This window comes from Pipra filicauda, unplaced genomic scaffold (assembly GCF_003945595.2).
Source record: "Pipra filicauda isolate LSUMZ 115617 unplaced genomic scaffold, ASM394559v2 scaffold27_size4233163_pilon, whole genome shotgun sequence".
NCBI classification, from domain to species: Eukaryota; Metazoa; Chordata; class Aves; order Passeriformes; family Pipridae; genus Pipra; species Pipra filicauda.
This window is the reverse complement of record NW_024104398.1, coordinates 921,720-927,789: the sequence shown is the minus strand read 5'-3', so window position 1 is coordinate 927,789 and position 6,070 is coordinate 921,720. Positions and strand designations below refer to the sequence as shown.

General features: G+C 39.4%; 1 protein-coding gene across 1 annotated transcript in view; it reads left to right on the top strand.

The window, feature by feature from the left end:
- Positions 1-3,008: 3,008 nt before the first annotated feature.
- Positions 3,009-6,070, top strand: part of TRIP11 (thyroid hormone receptor interactor 11) — a 31,403-nt gene continuing 28,341 nt past the window's right edge. The window contains exons 1-2 of the mRNA XM_027739970.2: positions 3,009-3,480; positions 5,904-5,980. Of these exons, the coding sequence (XP_027595771.1) occupies positions 3,342-3,480; positions 5,904-5,980 (216 nt within the window). The 5' untranslated portion in view covers positions 3,009-3,341. The remainder of the gene's footprint in view (positions 3,481-5,903; positions 5,981-6,070) is intronic.

Below are 6,070 nucleotides of genomic sequence, written 5' to 3'. Positions count from 1 at the left end.
CAGTGTGGCTTAACTATGCTTATAATATGTTTACTAATTTAGAGCCTACTTCCAGTGTTATCTACTCTGTCATGCTGAAGGGTTGGGGTTTTTTTCCCATTTATAGCTTTAGGCCAAAGTCCATTCTAAGGGAGCAGACAGATTTTTATTTTATTTTTTTTAATTATGATATGATATTTGAGGGAATTTCAGACTTCATTCATCCAACAGTTTTACTGTTTTGCAGTAAAGGGTCCATGTGACATAATTTATGGTTTGCTGACAGTAGAAATCGAAGGGGCAGGGGGAATGAGAGATACTTACATTAAATATGTTCCAGAATTAGGTCTGTAAGTGTAATTCTATAAACTGCTTTCGCAGTCTTATGAGGGCAGGAGGAAAAAGAGTTGTAATGCAGTCATGCCTGCATGCAGTTCTTGTTAGGAACAGCAGGTATGAATATGAGCTGCTTAAATGCTTACATTTTTGTAGACTTGAAACTAATCTAATATCTGACTGGCTTACTCCAACATTTGGGCTCCTGGTGCCCTTCAAAGAACTTCAGCAAGTTTAAATTTAATTTTCAGCCAAGGTACACTTCTTACTTTTCATACTGTATTACTTTGCAGACAGCTTAAAAATAACCAATACAAATTTAAATCTATGATGTGTTTTAATGTTGGGCTATTGTTTCTATTACAGACTTACAAAGTGGGAGGGGGCTAAAATGGCTTCTGCAGGTGCCTAGTAAACAATTCTGTTTCTGTATCTCAGACAAATACTGTCATTTGCAAGCTGCTTTGTTTTATTACAAAACTGACAGGCTTTTAAAAATGAACAAGAACGTGATACAGTTTTAAAAGTCTGTGAATTTTTTTAAAATTAATTACTGTTTCAAATAATGATGAAAACATACAAATGGTGTGCTTTGTACTGAAAAACCCAGTACAGGGGGATGGGATAGGAGAACTCTAGAACTCAGACTTATACAGAAATAGTATTGTGCAATTCATGTTACCAGCATGTCACTTTTAAAGGAATCAAAGTAAGAATCCAAGGAAAAGAAAAATTGATGTAGAAACTTTCTTCAAGGGCTTAGACAGAAAATTATGTTGTGCACTTAGTAAGCCATTACTGTCTTGCATAAAACAAATTTAACTCCTGGTAAATCTTGATAGTTACTCACAAATCATTACCCAAAAAAAAGAGGAAACAAAGTCTAACCAGTAATACATATATACCTATTCCCTTCCCACACAGAATCAGTAGGTGAGAATAATACTCAATACATTCAAAGTTGCTAGATCCAAATATTTAGTTCTTGAGTTTCAAGGTGGTTGTAGCTTTGTGTTATATCCAGGTTTTCATCTTACAAGCATGAGCTGTTTTGCAATAAACCTTTTTAACCTGTATACACACATTTTGCCTTATTTGCATTTCAGACATGGAGGGAATGCTGTAGTATTTAACCTGCCATAGTCATCTTCCCCTATCACTGTTCTTCAGAAAGTTAGTACATGTGACTTTTCAACTGCTTTTACCAAATCAAAATACTTTCACTTTATTTTCTTTGTTAAGAAAAGCAAATAATTGTAATTACACTTTGCTTTTAATCCCCCCCATCCTCAGTATAGCCACTGTGGGAATTCAGGAGGGAACTTATAAAATGGTTTGAACAGAAAGGGATGTAATATTTAAATGCCACTGTGCAAAAAAAAAAAAAAAAAAAAAGAGAAAAACCTTGATACTGTCTTTAAAGCATGCAAGCATTGATAAAATTTTATTTTTTGCTACATGAAACCCCCTGTGTACAAATCAGTGTAGAGGATTTTGTAAGGGATTTTTTTTTTTTCATCTCTTGCCTAATAGTTGTGTATTTTAGAAATCTTATTTCAGTAATAGTTTTGGGGTTTTTTTGGTCAAGACTCTGTTTTCAGTATCATGTCCTTGGCTCTGGATTCCTGTATAATTTTTGTCTATTTTGTGTATATAAAGCATAGAATACTGAAAAGATTAAAAAGGGAAAGCGGAAATGCTTAGTCATTGTTTTGACTGGAAAATGGCAGCGCTGTTCGATATTTTAAAAATGCTCTCCAAATAGGCATGAATATATATGGTTGTATTTGATATCACTTTTTTAAATAAATATGATTATAGCTTCTAATGTTCCTCACTTGACCGATGTATTTTTGAATACTTGCTTTCCCTTATACGCTGATTTGGTGCAGGATCATCAAACATTGAAATTTCATCTCAGGTAGCAGTGGGCTTTGCACCAGATGTGTGTATGCACATCAGCAGTGAGGTAGTTTTCTGTTGCCCATAACTGACATTTCATCATCTCTGATGTCTTCGCATCTGTTGATACTCTCGAATTTACATAAAGACACTCCTGTTAGGGAAGAAAGTTGGTGCCCATTATAGTTACGTTACATCTTTAAAAATTATATGCTTTCTGATTTTAAAGTAAGCTACCGTTTCCTAGTTTGATGCCAGAATACACGTTCTTTTTGTGACACAAATGCACTGTTTTTGTAGTTTAGTCAATCCACAGAGTACACTGGATTGTTTCTGTGCACCCTTATCAAAAGTGGATGAAGTCGGCTAAAAAAATTAGTTGTGATGCTAAATAGCCCATTTCTAATTTTTCAAGAGCAGTAATTAAAAAGAGTGGGACAAAAAGCCCTGTGTGCTACTTTATTGTCTACTTGCCGTACTTGATACTTAATTGTAAAATTAACCACAGTAAAAGATATTTTTATCATCCTTAAGTATTTTAAAAGTCCGAAGGACATCCTTCAGACTCGGACGCTGATTTGTTATTGGCAAGGGTCCAAGTCTGTCCCGAGGGGCGGGTTCGCGTTAATACGGGCTGTCACTAATCTCGTTAATCGCGACAGGCCGCCATCCACCGCCTCCCGGCGCCTCCCGCCGCTCCGCCACCGTCCCGGCATCCTCCGCCGCCGCTTACGCCATATCCGCCCCCGCGGGGGCGCTCTAGCCCGAACCCTCGCTCTCTATGGTGTTTAGGAGGGGTGTCATGGCGGCCGTTGAGGTGGCAGCGGCCGGAGCCGCCGGCAGGAGCCGCTGAGCCGGGACGGGACGAGCCGAGCCGAGCCAAGCCAAGCCGAGCCGGGACAAGCCGAGCTGTGCCGGGAGGAGCCGCTGAGGCGAGAGGAGCCGGGAGGATGCGCGCGGCGCCGGCGGAGGAGTCGCCGATCTCGGTGTGCTGAGCCCGCAACCAGAGCCGCGACTCTCCCCAGCCAGGAGAAGGGAGGCGGAGGCGGCCCGTCGGCCCGCGGGAAGCGGCCGCAGGGCCCGGCCGGCGGGGCCAACCGAGGCCCGGAGCGCTCGGAGCAGCGATGGCGTCGTGGCTGGGCGGCCTGGGCTCGGGGCTGGGCCAGTCCCTGGGGCAGGTGGGCGACAGCCTGTCCTCGCTCACCGGGCAGATCTCCAGCTTCACCAAGGACATCCTGCTGGAGGGCGCCGAGGAAGTGGGCGGTAAGGGGGGCTTGGAGCTGCGGGGCGGGCCTGGTTCCGCCAGGGAACCTTTCCTCCGGCTGCCGGGCTCCTCTGGGACCCGCCGGCCGGGAGGAGCTGGTCCTTGCTTGGTGCCTTTCAGGAGGGCTGCCGGCTTTGCTGCTTTTGTTTTCGTTTTTATTCTGCCCCTGTGACCTCAGGATATGGAGAATAAACAAGCATATTCCCTGGCTGTAATAGCATAAGTGAACCTGTTCTAGGCTTATTATTCGGAAGTTTCTAATTGCGTGAAGTGTTGTGTTGGTCCGTAATGAAAGCACACAGACAAACACTCTTCTTCCATTCTGCTTGCTTAGTTTATCTAACCTCCCCCCCGCTGATTAGCTGCTTTTTGACTGGTTTCATGAAACTGCCCAGTTGTAGCAGTACAGAGGTTGTTTTGCCACTGGTGTGATCTAAGTCTGACGTGTCACTCAGGCAAAGGTCCAGTGTTTCTGGTGGTTTTGTTTATATTTCAGCTGGGCCCAGACAAACCTGTCAGGTTCTGCAACTCTCCTACAGCCAAGTAGGAGAACATGGCCCTTGTTTTATAGGGATTAGAGACTAGAACGATTTATGTTTAAAACAGAAAGAACAAAAAAGCCGAGACATCAGTGTAAGATATTCAGTAAAGCAATAGTAAATCTAGCCTAGAATATATTATTTTCTTTATATTTTTAATAACGTGTTTTGTTACAAATTTTTAATACTTTTTTTCTCTTAAACAGTTCTATAATGTAATAAATATCAGTAGGTTAATACCCCTAGTATTGTTTACCTTCTTGTAACTATAAATTATTTTAAAAACTAGCTTTCTCAAATTGATGGTAAGAACAGCAACCACAAAGAACAGCTGAATAGTCCTCTTAAGTATGTGATTAAGCAATTCTACTTCGTTTGCAACCTCTCATCTATGAAGCATCATGAAAGTATACTGTGAAAGTGTGTATTGTGTAAATCTTGTTGGCAAGCTGATGCTACATGTCTCATATGGATGGGTTTTTTGGTAATACAGGTAAAACACTCAGAAGAGAGAAATTTGTTCTTATAAGTGTGAAATTATCTTTTTTTTTTCTCTTTTCTGAAAGACTTCCTTAGAATTGTTTTAAATTTCAAAATCCATATTAGTTTAGCTTAGAAACTTAGGCTCCTGAACTATGCAGTCACCTGGTGTGTTTGTTTTGCTTTTATAAAAGATAAATTGTGATTTCAGTTCACATATTTGTGCATGAGGTTGTGCAAAGAGATGTACTGATGCTCAGTAGTTACTTCCAGGTGTACTTCACTGCTAAATACTGCTGAGAACAACTTTGGTGTCCTAAAAATTTCAGAGTAATAGATTGATTGCTAGACTTGAGGGTGTAAAAAATCTGGTGGCATCCAAGTACTCATCTGTAGAGACTTTAAAGTACTTTGTGGCCCAAAGAACATTTTTTAAATAGTTCCTTACTTTTCTTTTTTTAATTTCCTAATTTCTAAAAGTTCCCTAATTTTTAGTATTATCCCTTACCTTCAGTGCTTTGACTGCCATGAGAACTGAGAACGTTGTTTGTGCATTATAGACTTTAACATCTTTGTTTCATAGTTTTTATGGGTAGATTGTTGCCTCTTGAGTGCATGAGCTGCAGCAGTTTTAAATAGCACATAGGAAATGATGAAATACAGTATTTACCTGGAAATTATGTTTATTTCAAAATTTGAAAAATTGTCAGGATTGCTTTATAGTCAATTCAGGATGATTTCTCATTGATAAAACGAAATGTGGTATTTCTGCCCATTAAAAGTGGGACATGGGATCAGTTAACATAGTTTGAGGAAGGTTGATCATTAAAGGAAGTGTATCCAGGGATGTGCTTTTTGTACAGGATAAACTGGGATGGTAGATGTGTTACCTTTGTAAATGAAAGTGAGTTATGGGGCTGGTGTTTAGTTGCATTGGTTTTGTTGGGTTTGGGTGATTTGTTTGGTTTTTTTCCTGAATGTTTGGTCACTGCTGTGTGCATTTAATGGAACTAATTCTTGTTTTGAAACTTCACATGAGATTACAAAGGAACACACAACTGTCATGTCAGGGGCAAAGTTGTAAATGAGAAACAGATTCAGGAACACAAAATAGTCAAGTAAAACATTTTCATTTCCCTTATTTTAAAGCTGAAATCTATACTAATGTATTAGGGGTTTGATTTGATTTAAAGCCTAGATAGAAGTTAAGTAAACTTGGTTCAGAAAGACTGTCTGACAAATAGTTTTGTCAGTGTTCTTATAAAAACACTTTTGATATTTACCTAGGAATGAACATTAAAGCAGTGTAAAGTAAGATATGTATTAATAACTGTTCTTAACTGCTGTCTACTTAACAGATTAAAAGGATTTTAATAAAAATGAAAATTTTCACTTTCTTTCAGATGCAGCAACAGAACTCCACGTGTCCAATTCTAGACTCAGAGAAATAGAAAGTATTAATGCAGCACAAAAGTTTGAAGTAAGAAACTTTGGAACACTATTGTAATTAAAAACAGTACATAACATTTATTTTGTATAAAGGTGAAATATTGCACTGAAATTGCTTGTC